The sequence below is a fragment of the Nanorana parkeri genome, unplaced genomic scaffold, assembly GCF_000935625.1.
Source record: "Nanorana parkeri isolate BGI_ZX_2015 unplaced genomic scaffold, ASM93562v1 scaffold162, whole genome shotgun sequence".
Classification (NCBI taxonomy): Eukaryota; Metazoa; Chordata; class Amphibia; order Anura; family Dicroglossidae; genus Nanorana; species Nanorana parkeri.
Genome location: NW_017306430.1, coordinates 937,317 through 963,586, shown reverse-complemented (window position 1 = coordinate 963,586; position 26,270 = coordinate 937,317). Strand labels below are relative to the sequence as shown.

The 26,270-nt window shown below is 37.9% G+C and overlaps 1 protein-coding gene across 1 annotated transcript in view; it reads right to left on the bottom strand.

Annotated features, from left to right (window-relative positions):
• Positions 1-3,747: 3,747 nt before the first annotated feature.
• Positions 3,748-26,270, bottom strand: part of BMPR1B (bone morphogenetic protein receptor type 1B) — a 100,543-nt gene continuing 78,020 nt past the window's right edge. Inside the window, exons 8-11 of the mRNA XM_018554496.1 lie at positions 11,236-11,533; positions 5,697-5,872; positions 5,295-5,425; positions 3,748-4,192 (exon numbers count right to left, since the gene is read on the bottom strand). Of these exons, the coding sequence (XP_018409998.1) occupies positions 4,067-4,192; positions 5,295-5,425; positions 5,697-5,872; positions 11,236-11,533 (731 nt within the window). The 3' untranslated portion in view covers positions 3,748-4,066. The remainder of the gene's footprint in view (positions 4,193-5,294; positions 5,426-5,696; positions 5,873-11,235; positions 11,534-26,270) is intronic.

Here is a 26,270-nt window from a genome sequence, read left to right as displayed (position 1 = left end):
TATATATATATATATATATAGCTGATCTTACTGAAAATTGAGGGTATGTTCAAAACATTATAGCAGTTTTACAGTAAGAATATACAGAAGCAAAAGTTATCAGTCTAGAGTAAATGTGTTCATATGTGTGGCTTATAAACCTTTACAGGTTGTGGAGGGAAGATATGCTTTTATTGCATTTAACTGGAACCCTGGAGGTTAAAAGCATCATTTAAAGTACAGAATTGATTGTCTTCCTTCTCAAACTTTACTACTATTGTCATTTACAACCACAGTCGTTATCCCACATGATTTACGGGGCTGTTCCGGGTAACCCTTTCTCTTCTTACTAATGATTTTCAGTGACTTTGTTGATAGAAGGAATACTTCTTATGCTGTCTTGGACACTGGATGATATCAAACTGCACATTATTTTTAATATTATCTTGTATAGATATTGGCATGTGTATCTGACACTGTAGTTATAAATACATTTCCAAATACTGGTAGTATATAGAAACAAAATTATAATGAGCAGTCAGGCTGGCTGCTGCAGAACTCTAGGAATTTTACATTGGTTGTAAACACTGTTCTTGTTCCTCTTAATAACAGACTATGGTCTGCAGTTATGCTTTGTGGATTACTATTATTATGCATTACAAATACATGTACAGTCCAAGGTGCTTGCTCTCAATTAAAGAAAGCAAATCAAAGTAATACATAAACTACAATTACTCATATCAAAATAGATAGTAATTAAAAGACCCAATCTCACACCCTTCATCTCTGTATATTGTTCATGTTTGAGGGTGAATGCCAATGTAATTACAAAGAAGAATTTGGTTTAGAAATCAGGATTTGTTCACTAAATATATTTCCAGTTAATACTTTTAGGAACTTAACTTGGCAAAGCAGAACAGGTTAGATGTAAATCAGCAGCGCTTCAGTATCAATGTGCTTACAAATTATGATTGTGATTGCAAAGGGGTAACTAGTCCCCTTTACCAAAAGTCAAGTGATTGTACAAGATTTGGTACCTAGGATGGCTTACTAGGCACACTGCAAAATGTCTGTAGTAGTTGATTGGTTTGGGGACACCGAGTGAAGACAGCAAGTGATGTGGAATAAAAACGGGTGTTAGTGAAATGCATGCTTGGAAGTTATATGGGGAGGTTGTCTGTTGCATTGGGTGTTCTTGCTCTGAGTAGAGGAGTAATGAAAGATAATCAGGAAAGGGTTTGGTGCCACGACTGAATGTAAAGTAAAGTTGGCCCCTGCGTAAAGAAAGATGGATCCAGAGTATCATGGAGAATTGCTGTCTATCAGTAAAGGGCAAGTTCCTGTATACCCAACATAGCTCTGCAAGCTGTATTTAGATGGGGTTTCTAGCAAAACTCACCTTCCATAGGAATTAATGGTAATGCATGCAGAGGGTGTCGACAGCCAGTAACATATTGTTTTGTACAATAATAGGGTCCAGTATGCTCTCTGGCCTGCCAGTGCTATCCAGACAGGGTCTCTTTAGTTCCTGCTCCTTTTGTTGCTAAAACACAGTACTGTTTGCTCTGCTCTTATAGTCATTGCGTGTTGGTCTACAGACCCAGAGAGGGCAAACATTCATTTTTACCCTCCTCAACCCCAACCTTCCTGTGCCTTGTGTGTCTTTCTCATCCCAAGTTAAGTCTAATTAGTCTACTAGGATGGAAAGGAGCATTGCACCAGACAAAAGGCCTGTGGTGGGGGGATAGTATATAAATCTGGTCCTGGTGGAAAGTGGTGTTAGCTTCCCCTGTGAAAGCTGAACATGGGACAAGTTCCTTAAAGTTTATGCAATGCTAAACATCCAATATACTTATCCAGATGAGATTAAACTACATACTCCAGCTCATCTCCACCTAACCAACCAGTTATACCACCAACAAGAACACCGCACATCGAGATGCAAAAGGTTTTTCTTTCTTTATTAAAATAGCCAGCTGTTACTGCTGACTTTAATAAAACTAGAGTATCATTTTGTATCTCAGTATGCGGTGTTCCTGTTGATTATATAATTGAAGTTCCATGGAGTTGCAAGTAGGATTGTGCTGTATAACCTGTGCCAGAGCCATGAATATAAGCCACAAAGAAAACTTTAAGACTAGGGTCATAACTAGGGTTTATGTATGTGTGAACAAATGCAGGACATTGGTTTACGTTTTGTTGGTAGGTGGGACCTCCCTGTCACTTCAAATGATTGGGAGCTGTTTAAGCAGGATTGTAAAAGTTGCACATAACTATTTTTGGGACATCAATTCCATTGGGACATATTCTTTTACTCTGGACTAGAGATGAGCAAACTGGTTTCAATTAGTCAGAACTTGTGGTGGATTGGGCCAAGTCCCAAGGTGTACTGCATTTTGGACAGGGTTTAGTCACTTCAGCCCCTAATATGCAGTAATATTGCAGTAAAATGTGCATACAAGGGACGATATCGCGTCAAATAATGGGGAAGACGTTGTAGGAATTTACATTGGAACATCCAATGTTTTTCCATCTACTTAACTTTTGCATTTAACACCATTGTTTGCTTTTAAGCACCATATACTTCCATTATTTTAACTCTGGTGACTGAAAATCACTGTTTATATTGTACCTTTTTGCTTAGGACAATTACATTTAATCTTGTTTAAATAATCTCACATGTTGGTCGAGTCAAATAAACATCCATGTAATAAAATAAAATGTTCATTCCTGCACATTATATTACCATTGCATTATAGATTTTCAGTTTGTCTATAATAAATAAAGAAAATGTCCCCAGTGCGTCATTTGGCAGTGGCATGTCACCAGGGGGAGAAGCAGCAGTGTGCAGCCAGAAATAAACAAATCTGACATGCCCAGTACTGTTGAATTCTAGTTTTTCCACTAGACAATCATTTGCATTGAGTTCAAGTAGACCTGAACTCAAAAGAAGATTTGCTATGTCACAGGGAAGATCTAGAAATTTTAATTGTGCCCAAGTAGTACCCAAACATTTACCTTTTGTCTTAATTACTATGAAAATATATATCATTGCACTTCCTGGTAAGTGCCTACAGACTCATAGTTGCATATCTTTAGTGTGAGTTTATCTAAGGCACTGCTGCCTATGACTGCAAGCCTTACATGATTTGGAGTGAGAATGATGATGCAACTAGTGTGCTGTTTGCTGGAGAAGAATCTGCACTGCATGCATGAACCTGCTTCTGCTTCCTTCAGTTTGTGGATCTGTGCTTAGTGAACCACTCTTGATCAGATGGCCAGTCATGGAGGGGGGCGGAGGAGCGAGTGTTCTCTAACATGAGAAAGCACAGCCCTGCCTAGCTGTCCCAGAAACACAGTGACAAGGTGCGGCAGGGAGACCACAGGTTAATACAGATGACTACCCATTTGCCCTTGGCTTGCCTTTTTTATGGACAGCTTCCAGAGTTTATAAACTTGTTTCCCAGAGGGAGCATTAGTATAAATAAAGCACTATTCTAGTTACAAATAAAATATACTGTTTGCTCTGGTGACTCTTTAAGTACTAATAATGAATGGAGTGAAAGCCTAAAGCCTAAGTCAATAATGAGATTTAAGATGTAGGCTTAAAAATGAAGCATTCTTTCTGGTTACTATAGTGAACACTCACACTTGTCTCCTCTGTGGAAATATACAGAACACAGTAAAATGTCCTCTGATAAAGATTCCAAACATGACTTCTCCTGCAACATCTACTCTAATGTTTCGAAGACAATACGTCATACTTACATTTATTTTATTTTTTATTACCAGAATTTTAAAGATTTTTTTTTAGTTTCAAACATTAAAAATTGATTTGCTTTCACAGAAAGCAACATGCTTATTTTTTCATCTAGTCATTGAAGCCTTGTTTCCTGTGTACACCAGTCTGAGTAATGGAGTCTGTGGAATCTTGTCCAGATTGTCACTGGTGATTCAACAGTCTAGACGCTTGTACTCATGGTAACACAGATGTCCAATGTGTAGAAATTTGATTTCTCTTTAGGATTTTCAGTCACAAAAATAAGTCCACTTCCACGGGCTTTCTCTACTTCAGATTTCTGTCAAATCAAAGCTTGATGTCTTGAGACTCTGACATTTTGGCTAGTGTCTTCTTTACTCGCAAAGCTGTAAGGCGTGAGGCGGGGTTGTGGGCCCAACACTCTGTCATCAGCTTTCCCATCTGTCTTAGGCACTGTGGGAAAAACAATTTTAATGTAAGTCAGAATAGCATAACTTGTGCGTTCACCTACAAGGTTTACATGTCGTATATCAAATGTACGCAACTCGGAATATTGCAATTTTAATGAAAACCACCAACCATACAGTTACAGCTGGCAAATAAGTTAGAAATGATGTGTGATGTGTTGAACGATGACAGTTGACTGCCTGCTGTTTACATTCAGCTGCCTGTGCAGCTGGATGTAAACAGAATATCGGTACCTAATATTGGTTATCAGCCTGAAGGGTGGTCAATAAATGGTATTGGTACTGAAAAATCTATATCGGTCGATCCCTACTTCATTTTATTAACTAAAACTCTCACCAAAGATTCTTGTTTTAAAAGAAGAACTCCCACCAATTTGTTCCCACATTTTGATTAAGAAAGGGGTTAGAACCGCTGCCAGTCTTTTTTTTTAAATCTTTGTGTCCTCAAGTTGTACAGTTGTCACAACAAGATGGAACAACTTCCAATGGGAACATTTGTTCTGATGGCAATTGCTAAAGATTAGATTTCCATTGAGATTGGGCAGAGTTTCTAGCACTTCCTTTTGCATCCCCAGCACAGAAAGTGAGGAACAATTTTCCATATCAGGATATAAAGGGCAATAAATCCTGACAGAGGTCCTAACCCTAGCCCACCCTAGAAAAACTATTTTAGACTTTTAAAGTTCCACCTATAAAGTGGGTGTCTTGAGGAAAAGAAGGAAACGTTCCATTTCTGTGAATTCTGATTACATTTTAAAATTTGGGCACGTACTCCTGAGGCATTGCCCCTCAGCCTGCGGCTATCAATCAAATCCAGTGACCTGTATGTTTTAGTCTCTGTAAGGACTTACCATAACATTTAATTACATTCCCACACGTGTTTGATTTCTTTTAACACATAATAAAATCAGAATTTCATTAGAAAAGAAATTAAGCTAGGTACTGTCATTTATTAGTTACTTTCAGGGTCCCATTGATGACAGAAAAACAAATATATCTGTAAGGACATGTTCAAGGATTTCCGATTTTCCTTAAGAATTTAGCAAACCACACAAAGGCAGCATCATTACATGTTCCGCATTCTGTACCTCATCACTGCTCCATCTGTTCGGAAATGAGGGTCGTAACCTACGGATACACACAATTTCCCTCATGTCTTCATAAGAAGGGTCGGTTGGTACCACGTCATGATAGGGCAGCTGGTATTCTTCTAATATACCTGAAGTACAAATACATAATCACATTCTATTTTCTTTTACACCTGTCTGTTTTTATTCACACAGGAAAAACAAACTGTGATAACAACATTCAATCATGAGAAAAAATACATTTTTCTGATTTATCTTGTGGAATGCTTGAAGACGTTTTTCCATAGATTTAAACATTAGATATGGTTTTACAACTTTAGATTTATCACAAATGTTCCTGAAACTGAATGTCTACTGCATCTGACTAGGATTGTAATAAAATAATTATGTTTATTTTCTTACCTCCTGATATACACCGCCGGGCCACCTCCCAGAGGATAAGTCCAAAGCTGTACATGTCCGCCATTATGTACGACTGGAAGTGATTCCTGTTTAAGCTCTCATCAAGAACCTCAGGAGGCATATAGCGCTTTGTACCCACTCTGGTATTTGGTGGTATGTCTACTTCATTTGTATCACTGTGAAAAAAATAAAAAGAAGTTAAGTAAACATAACTACAAGCAGTGGAAGTCTAACATTTGCTCTTGTTTCTTTTGTCTGTAAACATTTGCAAATATATAGAGATCATTTAAGTGAACAATTCTTGGGCTGGTTCTGTATTGGACAACAGGGAATGCATAAATAGAATAACAATGACTCTCTAAATATAGGAACATGAAAAGTAACAGTCAAGTTACAAATGGGGGTGAAGTGCTATGAGTACAAATACAGGATGGACAGCTACAAGGTTCACCAATTGGGCATCAAGTTTAGTACTGAATGTATTTATGGTACTGTCTTCTGTTAATCCATGGGCATATGAGACACAAATAATTAATTATGAATGATAAACTGCACTATCACTATACAGGGCATGCCTAACCAGCTACCACCTCCTGTGTTTGGTGGGGGCAGGGGGCAGAGAATCTTCCTGCAAAATGATCCAAGAAAATCTATGAGCCCAACCTGCCTTAAAACTCAGTAAAGTATACACATTTATAGTTTATTGTGAAAATGATAACAGTAGTAAACAAAGTTACTGTAAAGTTGCATAGCGAGTGAAAAGAATGACACCAATTATTACTATGTGGAAGATTTCTATGTGAAAATGTGCACGTTGTTGTAAATAGGTCAAGAGACATTTAACAGAGAAGCGGTCTCAGTGTTCCAAGTCTATTTTTATTCTTAAGAACTTTTAAAGAGAACCTGCCAGTTCTTTGTTTGCCTGATTCAGGTGTAATGCCATGCCAACAGTAATCACCCAGCCATACACAGGACAAACCTGTTATACATAGACAATAATAATAGGTACATACTGTATACTATCATATAAAGTGGTATATTAGACTGTGTACAATGTACATACATTCAACATGTGCAAGGATATGGTGAGAAAAAATGCTACCATATACAGCTTATGTTGCAACCTCATAGAAAAGATTAGTGCCCAAAGAGCAAGATAAAGAAAATCTATCAAGTTAAGAACCTAAACCTTGGTGTAAAGAAGGAAGAGGAGAAATAACTAGCGTGGAAGAATAGCTTGGAAAGCTGATCATTTCAGTTCATTGCAATCTTAGTTACAAGGATGATGGATTTCTTTTGGGATCAATGGGTATTTTTCTGTACTGTCAGAAAATTTACTAAGCTTGAAAAAAAAGAAAACTAATGCAGCCACCACAACTACAGACTGGTAAGCTGAATAGATTACATTTTTGGGGCGTTACACTTACCCTCAAAGATTAAAGATACACTTTAATCTTGGTATTAGGGGGTTAAATACTAGGATATGTTTTTGGGTTTGGTGTTCTAAATTCATTTTAAGAGTCAAGGTATGTGTTAGGGCCAGGTTTAAGATGCCCATACACTGCACGATTATCGTACGATAATCGTATGCGATCGGTTTTTCGTACGATAATCGAGCAGTGTGAACGGAGTACTAATGCTATGTTCTTGTTTTTGCTTACATTGCAAATAGAAAACACATGCATACCCCAAGCTCATCTCTTTGAACAACAGAGTCATATTAATTATTTATACAAATGGCATATGGGGAAAAATACAAGTAGTTTATTTTACTTTTAAGACTGTTCGATATTTATTAAAGTGTATATACTACATGCTTGACTAGTGCAGTATCCTGGATAAGACTGCAGTTCCATCCAAATCTAAACTCTATTATGTTATGTTTAATATATTCATACAGGATGTTTAAGTTGCACTGGGGGGAGGTGGAGCTGCACATTAAATGAAAACAGCAATCAATCACTCTGTCAAAAACCATTGCCATATTTTGCCTGGCTAGTGCACCAATGTGAATAACAATAGGTTTTTTCAGCGTGAACCAGGAACACAGTGGAGGGACATACTTTCCCCAGGCTAGATTTAAGTATTCAAATGCGCAACCACAATTAGACATAGAACTCAGTGGGGTGGCAGTTTCATTTCTGACATTTCATTAGCATTTGACTAAACTCCAACGACAGCTGTAACAATCAAATCTTTAGAGAACATAGGGGAAAAAAATGTCTTTTCCTGAACTATAAACTGTACTTTGATCTAAAACAAAGAGCATTTTTTGTTATGTCTCGGTATTGATATTCTTTGCATCAGTCTTTTCTATGTGCATTGGACCACTTATGATATCTACTGAAGTTATTATAGTCACAACTGGATTGAGTAAATAAAACACAAGTGATTCGGTTCTATTGTCTTTTTAATGGAAGCCTTTCTAATGTCAAAGCTGTTTAAAATGTACTATGCCTTCTAATACCTATTTCATGAAATTAGATTTTAATGGGATGGAATGACTCAGAGAAGAAAACGTATATATTAGTGTTTGTGTTCCTAAATGAAAAGAAATCTATTTTATAAGCAATTTTCTCTGGGAATTACAATTTTGAAGGGAGTGTTGCTGTGTGCAATGCAGAATAATACAATTAATCTTTAATGAAGGAGTTAAACAAAAAATTAGGTCAGATTCCCAGAGCAGCAAAATAATTGGGAAATTATCGCTCGTTGCTTTCTGCCTAGAGAGAGCAAAGGCCATATAGGTTTTAGCACTGTTATGACAGTTCATTAAAAGGTAGTGTGTTTATTTAATCTGCAAGGGAGATGGGGGTGGAAGGGATAAGCCAGAGCTGTGGGACACACAAGGCGGAATGATTCCCTCCCATTTATACGTTTTCTCAGTTACTGAGTTCTTATCATTGCACCATGAAGAACTGAAATGGTGCTTTATTGGTAAATCTATTTTCAAATATGTTCCTGCCATCAGAAAATCAAGACATTGCAAAAACTCCCATTACCCCTTTATTTTCATATATGATCTTGCAACTCAAAACACAGGCATTGTAGAATTTCCCATCCAAAGTGCAAAAAGGACCAAAACACATGCACACATATACACACAGTCCTATTACTCTGCACTGTTCAACTTGCAACTCTTCTAAGCTTTCCGCAGCTTAACCAATTAACTGTTAACAGAACAATTAATTGAAAACTGAAAGTGTATCTCAACTGAAAAGCAAAACATTTTTATATATTGCAGCTTACCAATCCTTAAATATGGCGGCTGCATTTTTTTTCTTTTTTAGTTTTTCTTTTTCCTTTATTTTCACATGGTGATCCAGCCACTTGCTGCCCGGGGGGGCTAAACCCCCTTCCTGCCCAGGTCATTTTTCAGTATTCAGCATTGCGGTACTTTGACATTTATTCAGTCATGCAACGCTGTACTGTAGCTAATGTTTTAAAAATATTTAGGGAAACATGGAGCTTTCTTTTGGTGGTATTTAATCACCACTGGGGTCTTTACTGTTTACTATATAATGAAAAAAGAACCGAAAATTGTGAAAAAAAAACCTGTTTTCCCTACATTATGTTATAAAATATTTGTATTACCCTATAGCCTCCCTATGTGTTAGCCAAAAAACAATGACAGGTCCTCTGTATGGAGACATCAGGTGTCCCCAAGGCCCTTAATGTCACCTTGGGACACCCAAAGAAGCTGATGAAGCAGAGATCTGCCTCATCAGCTTCTTCTCTGGCTAGCAGCCAGAGAAATGACAGCTACAGGCAGAAGTGAAGTAATAGACATTGCTTCCGTCTTTAGAGAGAGGAGGAGGAGGAGAGATCAGCAGTGGGGGAAATGCTGTTCTCTCCTTCTCTATACTAGTAGCCGCTGTGCCGGTGTTCTTGGTCCTGGACACTGCCGGGGGGCAGCGGTGCCTGGGATAAACGGCAGCGGCAACAGGGGGGAGGCGGGTGCACACTGCAGGGTCATACATACAGGGTCAAACAAGAGATCGGCCAGCTGAACACTTGTATGTAACCGCTGGTAACAACTGTTTACCTTCCCGGCGGGATTGTGCTCGTGAGCGAGCAGAAAAAAATCATGCACAGGTAGGTCCATCCGCCGGGAAGCATCTGCCGCCCGCCCGTATTTTTACGATGGGCGTACAGCAAGGGGTTAACAGCCCAAGCTGTCCAGCAAAAGTGGAAGTTAGAGGGTTGAGATAAACCATTTCACTGTGACAGGGGTGCTTACAATGGTCAGCTTTTATTAATTTATGTAAAATCTGTATCCCAATTTTTAGCTTGAGTTCAGCTATAACGTGTTAGTCATCTCCATCTGAATCTGCTAGTCTATCGAACTCTACCACAGGTTGAAAATACTGTTGTCCAAGAGTTGGCTCCACAGAGTGGAGAAAGAAGATGAGTTACTGTCCAGAGATGGAAATTAAAGAAAACAGTTAAGAATTTGGTAAGCTGAAGTATTTTGTTTTTGGGTATACTTTAAGTGATCTAAGAGCATATCTAATAGTAAAAAAATAAAGATACACAGTTACTGAAAGCACCAGAAGGCAACCATAATATACCTGTACATATAGAATGTACCTCATTATACCTATATGCATCAAGATGATGCTGACAATTCTAAATTGGCCCATGACTTCAGAAAAGTCACTTAAAGGTCACAAGCAGAAACAAATAGTGCATGTACGGAGCCTTGCAGTCCCACTCTCAGAAAGACAGCCAGGTCATACGCCCATATTGTCCTCTGGTACACAAGCAAGATAGACTCTATTTTGGACAGAGAGATATCAACGGGAAAAATAAAAGGTAAATGCAAGATTTTTAGAGTCATGGGTTGGGGGAAGCTCAAGTAAAGATAAATATTTTTGATACCCCTGTCTCTCTCATCCTTCTCCATTCCAAACATTTTGTATATATGTGTGTACGAAGAAAGATGGAAAGAAAGAGTGAGAGTCTATGTATATATGTATTTTTGTATGTATCATAACAGAGGAGAGAGTGATTAATGGCATGCTATTGATTTCTAAATATGGACAATATGTACTGGCCCTTTTTACATTGATTTCTTTAGCAGTGTCAGTTACATATCTCCTTAAGAATCAAGGCATGCTTCATGAATAAATTATAGCACATATGTTAGGTAATTGCCATAGACATTCACTTTATGGCATTTCATTTACCATGGCGTTAATTCTGCTGCTCTACCAGTGCGATGTTGTGTGTTCAGTTAGCTTTGTAACTCAATTTCTACTTAGGCATTCAAATACACTTGACTTTTTAGTCATCAGGGTAATTAAATATTTTACAAATGTTCACAACGGTGTACAAATTATGCTGTTCTTTCCAACACTTTGCTATAAATTTTCAGTGACAAATTCAGGAAGAAAGATCATTTCATTGACTCGGAGAGGAGAGAAAAGGAGGGGGACACAGAGAAGACAGAAAGAGAGAGTTCAAAGACATTGGTTCTGCTTCACTGAACTAGCAAATAACATATTATGTACTAACCTAATTATCTTACATTACTAACCTAATGAATTTTACTGCCAATCCCAGGTCTGCAATACAACACGTTCCATTTTTCTTCACCAATATGTTTTTGCTTTTAAGGTCCCTGTGGGCTATGGCTGGTTTCCCCTTTGTTCCAAATATTTCGGTATGCAGGTGGCACAGTCCACTGACTGCAGAGTACGCCAACTTCAGCATTGCCTTGGTGTCAAGAGTGGTTGATTTCAGGTAATCGTATAAGGAGCCATTTTCATGATAATCTGTAATTAGGTACAGTTGAGTCCATGATCCTGTCCCTTTAATGTCAGCAGCAATGAACCCTAAAATAACAAATTAGATAATACATGTTCAAGTAACAATCTCTAAGAAAGAAAGCATATTAAGGAAATAAGAACAAGAAGTAGGAGTGTAGTTTACCACAGCCAATTATTTTTTTTTCCCATTGCACGTTATCTATATATAGATATATCTATATATAGATATATTGCTTTTCATTTTTTTGAATTTATAATTGTTTTCATCTTTTTTTTAAACTTTATAATAGACTTTGCCATATATCTACTAATGGTCCCTTTGCTCTATCATCTCAGGAAAAAAATGCAGACGCTAGCATAAAGATAGCACGTATTTAACATTCTTATTGCAAGACAGTATATTACTAAAAATACCAAATGTTTAAAATCCGTTTGAATTGTTCCTAATTTAAAGTAGTTCTAAAGATCACTGAGGGTTTTGGACGTCAAGATTTGAAGAAGTGACTCATTCAAAGGAAAAGGATGCCATCTACTGAACATTTGTGGCAATAACATCTGTCAACTGTGGTGAAGAAGGTCAGAAATGAAAAGCAGACTAGTGGGAGAAATTAACCTTACCCTTTTGACAGCTCTTTGTTAACAATGGATGTGTATACAGAATAGATTACCTTATTTATACAAGCGAATGTATTATATTAAGGCCATTTATCATACTCGCTGGCATATAGACTCCAGTAAACTGCATCTTTAACAGGGAAGGTTATGAAAGCATATACTGAAAGACTGAATAACATGCAACTCATATTTTTAATAAAAATGTATTTGTTCCTGCTCTGTAAACAGAGCTGACTTACTGAAATATTATATCGGAGCAGAACTGCTAAGATACAGAAGCGAGTAGAGGTGTTCATAGCAACAGTTCATGAAAGTAGAAATTGCAAGGCATAATTTTATTTACTGCTAACAGACAACATAATTCATGCTTGTGTGAGAGTATACGTGCATAAATAATAATCTTTACATCAGCACCTGACAAAGAGATCCTGTAACAAAAACATCCTTGGTGTTAGTAGCTTGTAACTCATATCTTAATACTTTGGTAGAATAAGCATTTAAAAGTTCAATGCCCCTACTTCTGTATTAGGTATATCAGAACATATAAAGGTTTGTTGTAAATTCTCCCAAAAGGGATGATGAGTTTATATTCCATCTTAGGCCGCTTTCACACAGTCACCTGTCAGTTCCAATGCCCCTGCTGATTGGAGCAGTTCAGAATGGATGTCATCCATCCGTGTCTATCCAGTTTCTTCCTCCAAAAAAACTGAACTTCCCAGACACATGTTAGGACTATAGGGAATCACATACAAACGGACATGTGTCCGGTAACATTAGATTACCCCAGTTCTGTCAGGATCAGGTCTGCCAAAATGGAACTCTGTTGCATCCGGTTTTCTGGACCTAGCCGGTGTTGGGGGAATCGGATGTAAACGGACGCATACCCGTTTAGATCTGGCTTTGGCTCCTGATCAAATCTACCTGAAAGTCGGAGCCGCCTGTGTGAAAGGGATCTTAAAGGAACTACTGTATATGTAAGCACATAGGCATACAATTCATATAACATAAGCTAATATAACATAAGCTAATAAAAGGGATGGAACATGGAAAAAAAAATCTTATTGGTAACATAATACATTATGTTTTTATTATATCAAATATCAGTATAAAGGTTTGGCAAATAAGCCTTTTGTCCCAAGGCTGTACAAAGGAGACATTGGCTGCATATAAAAGAAACGAGTTCTGACTACTGGTTTAGGAAAGGGTTCTTTATAGTGAGGTTAAAGCAAAACGGTGCTTTGCCCATGCATGGCGAAGTAACAGGCTCCTTTTAATTCTCCCTCTGCAGCAGCAAAAACTTTCTTTCCTTCGCTCCCCAGCCGTTCCATTTAGTCTGCCAGCTATAAAGGAAGGTCTCAGTCACTCTAGTTGGAGCTTACACAGGGCTATGCACTTTCTCCCCACTCATATGTAACAGCTCTATCCAATTGCCAAGCACCAACATTGTTAAATGAAAGGGAGTGGGTAACATGCTACTCCATACCTATAACCTCTTAAGATTCATAGAAAGGGTGGGGGAGCAAAGGAAGGGTGAGAGTAATTGCTGTTGGCGATGAGGGCATTAATGTATACCTGTTTGTTTTGCCTGCATGGCCAAAGCACATGTTTATCATGGAATGCTTTACCACATGAAGCAGTAAGGGCAACCTTGCAGCTAGTAATGCACACTATTACACCTACTAAAGGAAAATACAGTGTTTGTCTGTAACACCCTTTTCAGATCTAAAAATAAGCAATAGTGTGAGAGGAGATATACATATGTTTAGCAAGCAGAAAGTCTACCTTAGGTGATCTGACTACAGTTCACTAAAACCTGTCTGTTTGCTTTTAATTACCATACTCTGCTTATCATAAGGGCTCTTTACACTCCCATACAGTGTAAGAACGGGATGTTATGTTCTCTTCTTTAGCCATCGGTAATATATGAGGATGAATTAGACATTGAAGCCCCAGGCAGGTCTGACCTTATACCTGCCCATTCTATAACCATTTCTACCTTGAAGGCCTATGAAGGTCTGAAAATTGAGAATTTCAGGACAAAATAGGGACAGTTTGATGGTATATGTGTATTCCCATAGGCCCCAGGTATGACACAAATCAGTGTTGGATACCTTTCGGTACTTTCATTCAGTAAGTAGTTCAGACACACACGACTTGCTTCCCACAGTGACAGCAAGCTGTTAGATGATGCATTTTTTCCCTTCATCTGCCTAAAGACATGCAGAGACTGTTCCCTGCACTAACAGTCCAAAATCATGACATAACTATTTATATAAGAACATTTCACCTTCATGCTCATACATTTTCATATCTAGCACAGTATATATGTATGCATGTCATTTATCAATGCACTGAATATGTTGCATATTTGCAAAGGGACGTTTAATTATTCCTAGCAGTACTGCAATAAAAAAATGTATAAAAAAAACAACTGGGTAGAGGTGGAGAAGACACATGGGTAGTGAGCAGGACCAGAGGGGCAATAATGCCCAGTTTGTGACTACATGCTGCTGAATACTACTGTTCTTCTGCTTCAGACCCCATGATAATATGATTGTCAGGGGACAGCAGAGCATCTCCATCTATTCCAAGTTCTGGTACTAAGACTATCTATGGGGTGGGCACTGGCAACTACAAAGCAATGTAAAAAACTCACCCCAAAGGTAGAATAAAAACTAGTTAAAATGAACTAATAATAACATAGAGGTACTTCATGGCCACAACTGTTACAAAGGTATTAAAACATTATCTTTTTAGGTCACTGAATTTTATACTATATTAAGCGGCATGTAATGAATATCACATCAACTCATAAAAGCACTGCCTAAACTGCATCAAGGCAACAGTTCAATGCTGCTATGCTTTGCTTTCTTTCTTGGTTGAGTAATTTAAAAACAGCACAGATAAAAGCTAGACTCATTAGGAAAAATCAATTCAGCAGGTTTACATGCAACAGTAAATTCTCAATACCATCTTTACTGCAAGCTTTTAACTGTTTTGTTCCATATTCCTCCTCATACAAACACCAGCATTAACATGCAACATGACTAGAAATAAAGGTGCAGAACAAGCAGCTGGATGGGGATCTTGAGACCACAAAACTGGTCTCATGCAGCTGCTTGTTGCCCAGGTCTAATATTGACTTGGATTATCTACATACCAGTCAAGTCTCCCATTAGGTAGTTACTTGTCTCTGCCCCTCCCCCTACTTCAGCCTAAATAGAATGCCTAGGTTCTCCATTAATGCTTACCTGGCTGCAACACTGAGCTTTTGGAGGCAACTAGTCTAGCCTAGTTAAAACCAACAGACCAGACTGCTAATAATATTAGAAGGCATTCAGCAATGACAGAAGCTGTAATTCTCCCTGTACAGGTTTCACTTTAAAGATAAGCTCAAATTTATAAAACGTAAAACTTTTTTTAAATTTGAGCTTATCTTTAAAAATATATAAAAAGTCTCCTTAATCCACTAACCTGACCCAAACTAGAACCCCGCACCCAGCTACATACTTACATCAGCAGCCTCCTCCGGTGTTAACATCCTCAGGTCTGAAATCTTCTCCTGCACTGGCCAATGCTGGAATGGGGGTTAAACTCACCCCCTGTAGTCTTGGAGCACAGCCCCATTTAAAACTTGTAAGAACTTCCTACCAAAATAATGAAGTCCCAATAGTATTCAATTGCTTTCTCACCTTTCATGAAGGATTGTCAAAAATGACACATACATAGTAAAATTCCAGCCATGTAAGGACAGTTTCTCTGACTCTTAGTGTACTGATAAGTGCAAATACAGTGAAAAGACTGTTAGCTTTTCCGACCATGCTAGAAAATCCCAGTGTACAATAACAAACACTTCTGACACATGTACTCCAGAAGTAATACCTTACATAGTATTACTATACTAAGTAAATCTCAAATTAGATGCAACATTTACAAATATTGGCCCTTAATATGGATGGTATACATCTATAAACTGTTCATTCACCAGAATTTGCAAAAAATACATAATCATTAAAGCAGTGGTTAAACAAGACAAATGTTACTCATATTTCTGGATAAAGTTCCTGTAAAGATGCATACTAGTTCAGTATAAAAGAGAACGGCTACTATTTATTTTATGGCTGGCTTTATAATATCCCATTTCTCCAATATACATTTTTTTCCTTGAACCCCAATACTGCTGGGCTTCTTACTGTGTTTTGTTGTGTTGAAAAATCACATAGCTGTGGCTGACAATTCTAAGAGTGTGAAACATAAGCTTGTCATAATGAGCGATTAATCTCAAAGGCCGGAAGAATAATTCTCACTTTGTCCATATGCCATATTATATACCACATATGGTCGTGGTCTGCATGCAACTACCAGGCTGTCCAAATGGCTCTATGATTGCAGAAAGCATGTGCTGCTATCCCCAGTAAATGATACAGAGAGTGCACTTAACTGCAAGAAATATAGAACTAAACTTACCTCTGAAACACAAATCACTTATCCAAAAGTAATTTTATCCAAAGTAATGCCTTTTAGAATGATAATTCCTTTTTTGGTATGTCTGGAAGGGTTTTATTATAAATATTTTCAAAATAATAAGCGTAAATGTTTCTTGGAAAGCCAAGAAGGCCTAGAATGTTTTCAGTCATCACATAGGAAGTTTTTTTTCAGAAAGAAAAGTACTGGAAAGGACCTTTCATTAGAAGCAGACCTAAAGTTAGATTTACCAGGAAGAGAGACCTTATTCAGAGCAGAATGTACTGAGTCAATTAGAGTGGACATCAGGATCATCAATGACACGGTTAAACATAGAGTCTACAGGGGAAGGCTGTGAAGGCTCAGAGATAACAACAGAGATCACTGATAGAATCTTAGTTCTAAGGGCAGTTGGACCAAAAACACAAGCTACTGTAGAGGTAACAGGGGAACATTTAAATAGCCTGAGGGCAGATCTATCCAATAGATTAATACAGACTGACTGGAAGTCAGACACAGATAAGAGGCCTGGATGATCCAGATGGAATTGCATGCTCAGGTAAAGAGGATAAAGTTGCCAGAGATAAGAAAAAAATTAAAGTAATAGGGGTCCCATGATTTAGAATGCAGGTCCCTGTGGGAACACCTCAGAGGCATGCTCCGTAGAAGCAGGGAAACAGGGAGTGAGGTGACCTGCAATAGTGAAGGTGTCCTAAGAGCGTCTTCTAAATAACACGATATCCTTTCTTGAAAATAGTGTTACCCAAAGGCAAAAGGGTTCAGCCTACTCACAAACTGAGACAACAGTTTTTGTCAAGGGGTGAAGTTGGCTGAAGTAGTTCATAGCAGTGCAACAGCAGGAGAGTTTTCCTAAGCTGCAGAGGCGGGATGAAAAAACAGGAAGGTGGAGGCGTGCTTCACTCTTTGCTAGCAAATGACATCAAAACTATGGGCTGAATGTTGTCCCAAAGAGAATGAAGACAAATGTTAAAGTGACATTAAACCCTCAGATTTTTTTACATAAACCAATACTGTAATGTGTGCCTTACTGTAATCCATGGTAGTTTCCCTTCTCTTTGCTGCTCTTCCTTTTAAATCCTTATCTCTTCTCATGCTGAGGGAGAACTTCCCTTTGCAGCTCAGTGCCTCTTCCTGTAGTGCTGGCTCAGGTTGTGAACCTGCACACAGACACCATGTATCCATTTCAGAGACAAGGCAGCCTGCTGCAAAACAGAAGTTCTGTCCAGCATGAGAAGAAATACGGATTTAAAAGGAAGAGCAGCAAAGAGAAGGGAAACTACCATGGATTACAGTAAGGCACACATTACAGTATTGTTTTATGTTAAAAAATCTGAGGGTTTAATGTCACTTTAATGAAAATATGGCATCCAAATGATAAACAATTAAGAAAAAATAAAAACATTTAACTGGCTGAATGGTGGAAACCCTCTGTTACATACAGACGCAGGAAAATCATCAAAATGCAGAAGTACAGTACTTGGATAATATTGCCCCGAAGGCAGCAGATAAACCGAGACATATATAACCAGTGATTAATGAGAGGCTTGGTATAGCAAGATAGTATCACTATAGTAGAGCGCACTCTAAGGCTTACAGAATAAAAACAGTATAGAGGGTGCCATATGCAGGATACAATGTTCAACAGTAGGAGGAGGATGGCAGTCATTCACAAGGTCGTATTTGTCCAGAAAATACTGCATATTCAGAGTCCAGGCAGAGACAAATATACATTGTTACTCAATAGGAGAGTACCCTGTGGTTAGCTGATGTAGACATAAGGTCTGGAAAGCACCAAGCAGAAAAAAAAGTGTTTGAACACAATATACCAAGACCTAGATGCCACTTGCACAGGCATACCGTCAAGGTGTACTTATGAAACTAAGTAGCAGAGACTGAGGTACACCCAGCATGTACCCCCATTCTGAAAATAGAGAACATTCTGTGGCAAACTGGCACAGTACACTAGGGTAAGGAAAGTGCCACATGCAGACATAAGGATCAATTATAATGATATAATATCATTATAATATTTAAAGTTAGCATGTGAAAAATAAGAAATTATTACAACAGGAGAAACTGAAAAATTTGATTGCAACAGGAGAAACTGAGCATACAAAGGTAGGCAAGAACACCAAAAACTGGTGTGTAGTCAGAAATTATGTCAAAGATATATCACTGCTGGAGCATTCAAAGATATTAGAAAGCAGAGAACGACTCAGCTCAGCAGGCTCCACATATAGCTAAAATATGACTTTTGAGTAGATTATCTCTTTAATACATGCTTTGCAATCTCCCCAGTAAAGCACTAGTTCTCTATGAATGCTAGCATAGCTTGCAGTAGGGATGTTCAGATACCAAGTACCATACTCGGTACAAGTACATGTACGAATACTTTTCCAGCTCCAAGACTAGAATAGAGAAAAATGCAAAAATTAGGAGGCAGCTGTCATTTGTAAGGAGCACACGGAGCTCCTGGGATTTGTACACCTCTGTTTTAATGTATGATTTTATTTTTATAAATATATAAAAGGGATACGCCGATACCATTTTTTCAAGTACTCACAGATCCAAGTACTGATACATTTTTGTTTAGTGTCATGTGACAGTTTTTCTAAAACAATACAGACTAATGATTTCAGGACAGTGGTGGAGTGCCAGAGCCAGGTCCCAGCTGCAACAGCTGCCACACTGGTAGTTCTCATGAAAATGCCAAGTATCAGCATCGGTATCTGAACATCCCTAGCTTATAGTACACAGCTTTCTGCAGTAAATTGAATGATCACAGGAAATTAACAAAGAGCACTGCTGTATTAAGAATATTATGAAATACTTAAAAAGTGCATCATGGTCTATTTGGCAAATATTGGAATGCTGCATTAATGTAAGTATGGATCATTTATTCACTTTATCAAGAGAATATTGTTTTCAGCCAAAATTGGACATTTTCTATAGAATGCTATTATTTACAGTTTTGGGCTACGTATAATTTAGCAGATCTTGTTGCATTCATTAACAAAAAATGCAATGATATCTGTTTAATATAATGAAATACAGAACATACAGTATAATCATATCAATTATACAATGCCACAAATCAGATTTGTCAGTATACACACTTTTTTCCCTCACATTTATTCCTTTTGTTCTTATAACATCTACACCTGCTAGACATTTGTCATGTTTCTTTCTGATATCCATGATGCAATCTTAAAGAGGAACTGAACTCTGAAAGCTGTGCCCAAAAAGGGCAAGCAAAGGCCAAAGGGACTCAGCTTTGACTATGATCTCCCTACAGCGGATCTTTCTGGCATTACTGTCTTACTATGCCTTGTGCTTTCCCTGTACGGATAACGCCTCATTAGTAGAGGCAGGGGTTTATTTACTGTCAGAACCTCAAGCAAGGAAAACAGTGAGCAGTGACATCACCAAATCTCATGAGGCTAGCAGAGGGAGCAGCACCTTAGATCTCATACCTCAGATATGCAGCTATGATTATGTAGGCTAGGCACCCTCACATACCTGTGTATATATATATATATAAATGTGCTGCGCTAAATATTCCCCTAAAGTAAATCCAATGATTACACTAAACAGTGTCAGCTGCTGTGCTATATGCTTCACATACCTGGAAGTACACTGCTCTTTTCCAGGAGGAATTCTGGACAAAATTTACATGTACAGGGTATTGATTAGGCACAATTACCATTTCTAAATGTTTCCTATAACATAGCAAATCTTTTTGAGTTCAGTTCCAGTTTAAATACAAGGTGTGGAAAAATAGTACCCATGATTATCAATATATCCCATATTCATTTATTGTCTTGACAACATACTGACATTGACAGTTGTTTAAAATAGGACAATGATACCCGTAGGCAAATTACCAAATTGTGTGCCTAATGTATACATCCTAAGCAATGGAAAGGGGAGGTATTTCTCACTGGAACCAAAGAGGTTTAGACTGCTCTCGCTTTTACACTTCAAATACAGCTTAGAATCAAATGGGTGCTTTTGTTTCTGGCTGTACTGAAAAAATTGTAGAAACCAGTTAATTGACAGGATGAATAATAATAGATTTCTTTAATGACTGGCTTCAAGTGCATAATACAAGTATTCAGAAGGAAACTTGAACAAAACATTGCACTCATTTCTACCCATGACTGAAGATAGTTCTGTCAATATGCTCTGCGGCATCAGACTTTCTATGCCACAAGGCAAAAGATTAATTTTCATTTTCCATCTGTTTTTCATGAGCTTTCAAGAGGCCAGCACTAAATTAATCATAGGACCTGTCAACTATATGTGATATTCTGTCAGTCTGGCAGATCTAAATTCAATCTGTCTTGACTCTGAATTAATCTATTAATATACCATTATCTGAGTTACAAATGTGAAAATGATTGCCATTCATGGCTTGCCCCTCTGCACTCTTAGAACTTTTAATAGATAAATGTATGTTTTGCATTTTCATTATTCATAGTACCTATACAATAGAAAGAATACAAGGAGTTCATAGTGTTAGTTTCTGTCTGGCAAGGTTGTGGATGGTGCAATTGTGTCACCTAGGTTTCTCACCTACACATGGTAAGGGGCTTCAGGATTTGCATCTGTTATGGAGAAACAAGCTTTTTTTTTTCTAATATCTTAAGTTCTGGTCTGGGTCCTGGAACCTCCACGGCTTTGGGTGGAAAAAAGCCTCCACTCCTAGGTCCTAATGTTTTATCTGTTAGTCAGACCTGATGTATAAGCCTGCTGCTGTGTAAAAATGCTAATTGCTGACAGAACACTAAAAGCTACCAAAGCTTCCTGTTTGTTTTGGGGAACCTATTAGGGGGAATCCTATTAGACACTGCCAGTTTAGTTAGTGGCTCGGATAAGCAGATGTATTGTTTGTTTTGTGCTGTGGACTTGTACAAAGCCATTCTGTGTTGGACTGTGTTTTTTTTTAACCACCTTGCTGAATAAAAGTGTAGGGCAAACCTGCTTGGATTGTTCTTGTGTTTCCCTGTCTCATGCAATGTTTATCACTGCAAATAAAAGTTGAGCTTGTTCCTCTTACAATAGCTAATTATAGTCAACAAATTACAAATCAGCAAATTACATTATTAAAAGAAAACAATTATGAGGACACAACAGAAGGTTAAAAGAGAGTTGCTTTAATCTCAGACTTCGCAAAGGTTTTTTTTACTGTGCAAGTAGTAAAAATGTGGAATTACCTTCCACAGTCCGTAGTATCTGCTATAGCGTTAATAAGTTCAAGAAACTTTTAGATGAGTTTCTTAGTTCACTAAATATACAAGGATATGGGAACTACTAGAGCCAAGCATACACACACACACACACACACTCATGTTGAACTAGGTGGACCTGTGTCTTTATTGAAACTTACCTACTATGTTACAATGTTATAGCATTTCAATAGCTTCTCATTTAGTAGTTTTAATAACTGAGGATGCATCAAGAGCCATTTGTATAAATTATTAGGTACAATACTCTACTATTGCTATCAATGATTAGAAAGAATAGATGTATGGTGTATACATTTAGAATATACATTTTCATGGATTTACAAACAACAGCACCTTGCAAATAAATCTAGAAATGTTTTTATTACTTCCACTCACTTTATTTATTTCTACATTACAATGGATATTGCATGACTGAGGAGCTTCAAGGTTCCAGCTGTGTTCTGATTTGGTCTCCAGTGTACTCTTTCACTGCCAGGAAGATTTCCCTTCACTTCCTGTCCGACAGCCACAACAGAAAGTCAGGGGAAATTCATCCAAAGAAAGTGTGTCTCCATTGGAAGATTTCCCATCTATTCCTGTTCTAATAACAGCCCAACATTTGAGAGTTTCTTTCACTTTCATGGATGACAGTCACCAGGACAAATAGAGAGGGTGAATCTCCCTAATGCAGACACAGACAGCAATAAAAAAAAACCTGACAGGTGTTCTAATCCTTTTTTACTCTATCCAAAATAAAAGAAAACGTTTTGGCTTCTGTTTCACTTTAAATTCCTGTCACAAAAAGGAGTACTGTTCACTAAATTTGTGTGGATAGAAATTACCGTAAATTTCCAAAAAGTCAACTTTTTAGTTCTGAATAATGTGAGGAAAGATACAAATCCCTGTTGGGTTTTTACTGCTGTCTGGTTCTCCATTAGAGAGATGTTCCTGCTCTTACTGTCGTGCTGACAATGATTTTACCAGACAGGAAGTGAGGAAAAATCTGCAATACGAACACATACAACAAATAAAAGCTGATAATAGGTCTAGCCTTCTCCTACTCTACTAAAAATGTATGTTTATTTCTGTTTTTGCTGCTGTTGGAGGTTTGCCCCTCATTTCATATCCAGTAAAACTGTTTTCACCATGACAATGAGGGGAAATCTCTCTATTAGAGCACTGGAGAGCAGTAAAAGTCCAACAGGTGTTCTAAACCTTCCCAACTCTATCCAAAACACATTTTGGCTGGACAATCACTTAAGTTGACTTATTAAGCACATATAGTGAAAGTCAGGACTGGCTGAATATATTTAAAGTTCTTAAAATCTGGATTTTGTTATTATATTTTATGGTTCATTTTCGTTTCCGCCACAATCTTACAAATTATTGCATAATTTTAGTTGAGGCACTAACTAAAGTTGCATACTCTCTGTGTATCAAGGTGACTGTAAAGTTCCAGGCTAGAGGATCTTTAGCATCGTTGGCAGTAGGTAAAGGTTGATTATCTTTTTCCATGTTCCCATTACATAGGCACAAAAAGTGATTGTATATGACTGCAGATAGTGGAAGCTGTGATCAATTTCCATTCACACCTAGGAATGCTGACCAGCTAATATTTAATGTTGGGGTAAAACATCTGCCTCATGGATCCTAATTTAGGTAAAACCCCCTCTGTACTGCCTCCAGTCTTCAACCATGTGCTCCCTAGCATAACACTTAGAAAGCTGTCATCATGTTCCAGTAGAGCTAAGAATACATCTTTATAGGAGAAATTCAGAAGTAAACATAGGAACCACTGTGACAATTTGCGTAAGCAAAATTAGTTACCAGTAGAATGTATTATGTGTGAATTCATTCCGAAGGGACTTAATCTCCCATAATGATCAGTCTATCTTTGGCCATGTCACTACACTGTTTACTATATGGCTAAACATCTGCCCTTGCCCTTACCTGTGTTGGTGTGTGTATGTATATATATCACGAGCCACGAGATGACTCCAGGAGATGATTTCGTTGGGCCGCCTCGTGACTCCACGAGATGTTGAAAGGTGATGCGAGGAATCTGACACTGCACTGTTGCCCTTCTGTTGTCTTGTACCAGTAATGCCACTCTCCGTTCTGCCCTAACATTGACTAGTCGCTGACGGCCACAATTCACACGTTCAGACCCAGATTTTCGGCTGACAGTCCAGTCTTTAAACACGTTAACAATGAGCCCCTCTTGAACATTTAATGAATTCTCCTGTTTTGCTGATACTCGCTCCATGGCTCGCGCCAACAATCATCCCACGTTCAAAGGCTGTTAACCAGTTGACATCCGCGGTGTTAAACCCCCTTCCCATCCAGGCCATTTTTCAGTATTCAGCGCTGCGGTACTTTGACTGACATTTATTCCGTCATGCAACGCTGTACTGAAATGAATTTTATGCCCTTTTTTGGGGACAGATAGAGCTTTCTTTTGGTGGTATTTATTCACCACTGGGGTTTTTATTTTTTACTATATTAAGGAAAAATGACCGAAATTTGAATATACTGTTATATTTCAAAAGATAACCATAATTGCCTGTCTTTTTAAATTTCAGAGACCTTTGCAGCATGAACAATAAATGGAAATCATTTTCTTGCTAGAGCATATAATTTATCAAACTTTTTTCTTGCAGTGCTGTTCATAAATGTGACCATTTGAACTCTTTGTTAAAGTGACCCGGGAGAACGGATTCATCACAGATTCTCATAAATGAAAAGTTATTTTTAAGGACTTGCAAAAACAAAAACAATGATCTTTTCTTCTGCTGCCAATATGTATTTGACATTTACATACGTTGCATCCCCTCTGTGTTACATTTTCCCTTTTATTACAATCTCACATTTGTAAAATGTTTCTGCATACATTAAGAATCAAATAAACATTTCTTTAATGGTGCCAGGTGTGGCATTAACTAAATTTTATGCGAGGGAAAATCATCCGAGGAACATACATAGCTTTTATGTCACAGCTCACAGGAAGCACAATGTCCATAAAATATCTGTCATCTAGCCCAAACGTTTCACAGAACGTATGAATTCGAGAAACAGTCTCGAATAACGAGATAAAGGACTGGGGGAAAAACATTTTAACGGTGGCTATAAGCCTTGGCTCACTGCTAAAGTGTCTGACTAAATGGCATAGGTTGAGTGCCTCTGGTGTGCTAAAACTATTAAACAGGGCTATTAAGGTCCTTAAACTGAGGATTAATGCATGATTTACAGCCCATCGCCAGTGATAAATAGCAGCTTTACTAAAAGTAATTAAAACATTCTCTGACAAGTGCATTGTGTGAAATTATATGTTAGGGAATGTCTGAGATGGGAAACCTTTATACATCCTCACTAGTGATAATCTATTGTTTAAGTGTTTAAATGGATGATAACAGTAACTGCAAAATACATGTTTAAGCCAGCTGTAGATGACGGAAAGTGCAGGCTACATATTACCTGAACAGGGAAGGGGGAATAAAAGGGAACTGCAATTTACTACCATTTCCCTTACATATGTTGTGCAGCTACAATTATATTATGGTTGATGCTTTTTTGAAAGCCATGATGCTATTAGTGTGGGAAAAGACTGCTCAATTGGTCAAAGCTGAGCACCTGATGTCACTTTGCAAGGGAGGATGTACTTGCAAGCAGTTAGTGTCTGATAGGATGAGGGATGCTCATGAGGGACACGGCAATCAGGACTGCTTCTCTGTGCTTATCCCAATCCTTATCAATGTCAATAAAAGGGAAAATTAGGAAAGGGGGGCAAAGCTAATACTTTGTCTAGGTCCCATTTAGCCTTTATCTATCCAATGTAGACTTAACCTGTCTGTGGAGTAGGGCATAAGAAATAAATCCTACCTACTGGTTAGGTCTGCAATAAAGAGATTGTAATACACAAGGTCACTAGGTAATTTCTGCACATTGTGTTTATTTTTTTTTATATATATCTCCTCTTGGTAAATTCACAGGGCGAATATGTTGTGCTGTATCTTATGGCTAACAAATATAAAATTGTCTAAAGATGGATGAATTTTCTTGTTTAGGAACAAATTAGACCCTTGAACAACCCTTTCTTCACCCAACATACACAGTCACCATTCAGACTATTTGGTAGTTCTTAGACATGACAGGATATCTCTATTTGCTTTTACCTTTTTAACTGATATGAATAAATTGTCCTACAGGATCGTGTTTAAAATGTCTATAGCATGCACCAATCTGTCTGTGTGAGCCCAACTAAGCGTGTCCAGTCCTTACACATTTAGTCACTTTCCTCTCGCACACAATAATAAAAAAAAGGCTTGACGCATATATGAAGGGGCTGAAGTACATACCAATTATCTAGTGGGTAGATATTTTATCATCTGTTAAATTAGAATGAAAATAAAAAAGCCCTTTTTTGGTGTGAAACCCCCCCCCCCCACTCCCCCGGCAAGGAGAAGGTAAAAACAAAG